The following is a 1,881-nucleotide window of genomic DNA, read 5'->3' on the forward strand; positions in this document are numbered from 1 at the left end:
TATATCTACGTTAAATCAGTAAAAGTAGGGGTGGGAGTAGGTTGCTAGAACTTACAATCTTCTTGGAAGGCGTCCTCATCTCGCCGAAGACGGAGAGGAAGGGGATGGAGGCAGGGACGGGTCGCCGCTCCAGGGGATCTTGAACTCGCAAACTGGAGATCTCCGCCACAGATCTAGCTCACCGCCGCCGTCACAGATCTAGATCACCGCCGCCGCCGTTGTAGATCTAGATCACCGCCGGCGTTGCCTTCGTACTAAGGGATCTCGTTTTCGCTAGGTGGTGACCGACTGTGGCGGGTGGTGAGGCTACTTTGCGCGCCTAAACGCGAAGAAAATTTGCAGCGCCCGCCTTTTCCACCCCGTTTCCCCTACGCAGGAATGCGGGCAATTTGCGCTCGCCACCGCTTGTCCCTAGAATAACAGCCGTATCGAGCCGTTCGCATGCTAAATTTTAGGCCACTATAAACATCGTGCGATATAGTTTTACATACGACCTTATCGACCAATCGACCGGTTTTTTTTTTTTTTTTTGATATTCCAATCGACCGGTTTTCGGTCCAATAAAAACGAGAAACATCGTTCTGAGCAACCAAACAGGCCCTGAGTTTCTCCTGCAGTGGCCATGTGAGCTAGCGGTGGCCTGGGCTAGGATGTGCAGTTTTAATTTTCGTGTTTGCTGTTTTTTCTCTATGTTTCTAAAAAGGATTCAAAGCCATCACAACGAAGAGCTCAAAGTACAACATGTGATTCAATATATATATCCCCCATTTAGAGTTTTAGACTACTGAAACCATTCAATCAAAATGTACAATAACATGGTAACGATTTTGAGAGTGAAACAATGAATGAATGAATGAATCATGACCGTACTGTACATATGCGATGGATGGTGTGAACATCGTAAATCTGTATTTCTGGAAAAATGTGACGCGATGCAAGAGTCGTTCGATCAGGCCATCATCATGACCCTGAACTCGTCAAATGAGAGGACGCCGTCGCCGTCGAGGTCAAACCTGCAGATCATGGCCCTGCAGTCCTCCACCCCGAGCTCGTGCGACCCCAGCCTGCTCAGCGTCCGCCTCAGGCTCGCCGGCGTGATCATCGTCGAGGACGATGCGTACATCCCGAACGCCTCCATCAAGCACCTTCGTTTGACGTCGTCGTTTTCTTGGGCGCCGGCGGCCAGGCTCGAGAACTCTTCTTGGTTCAGCAGCCCGTCACCGTCGGCGTCCACTGCAGCGAGGATCGCCGCCGCATCCTCCTCCGACATGTCCTCCCCCAGGGTCGACCACAGGCCGCACCGCAGCTCGGAGGCGGACACCTTGCCGTCGCCGTCCTTGTCGAAGGCTGCGAACACCGTCGGTGCCTCCATGTGGCGAGTGGCTGTTCTCCGATATGATCTTGCTTGCCTTTCACTAAGTTTTGCGGCTGGCAACTTAATTTGTGTGCTTGAAGCCTTGAACGGATCGATGGTAGTGTGGCGCGCGTGGCGAGGTATATATACGCACACGGGAACACAAGGCAACGGGACGGAGAGGAATGAAGCTGGTTCGCGTCAGCAACGACAGCTTAGTTTCCGTGTCCTTTTTTCTACACCACACATCCAAGTGTCATTTCGTATTTCTATATTTCTTCCGTGTTTGCTACGCGTATAATTAAGTTCCTTGACGAAATTCATGACGGTCATGGAGTGTATCGTGCAGGCGTTGCCCTCAGTTTCTTGCATCATTATATTTTGCCCCCAGAAAATTGAATTATAGCCAGGGGTCAAAGTCAAACCCTAGGTCATGTAGGCATGAAATAACCCGCTGTTAGTTATGACAGCACGTAGATTGATGGGTATGAGATGGAAATGGAGCTGGGAGAACGCCGACGTCAACG

General features: G+C 51.0%; 1 protein-coding gene across 1 annotated transcript; it reads right to left on the minus strand.

Moving 5' to 3' along the window:
• Nucleotides 1–871: 871 nt before the first annotated feature.
• On the minus strand, nt 872–1,449 carry LOC124699200 (probable calcium-binding protein CML25/26). Its single transcript, XM_047231537.1, has one exon. It carries the CDS (start codon nt 1,370–1,372, stop codon nt 950–952), a length of 423 nt encoding a protein of 140 aa, XP_047087493.1. The 5' UTR covers nt 1,373–1,449; the 3' UTR covers nt 872–949.
• Between the last annotated feature and the right edge of the window lie 432 nt (nt 1,450–1,881).

Source organism: Lolium rigidum, chromosome 3, assembly GCF_022539505.1.
Source record: "Lolium rigidum isolate FL_2022 chromosome 3, APGP_CSIRO_Lrig_0.1, whole genome shotgun sequence".
In the NCBI taxonomy this organism is placed as follows: Eukaryota; Viridiplantae; Streptophyta; class Magnoliopsida; order Poales; family Poaceae; genus Lolium; species Lolium rigidum.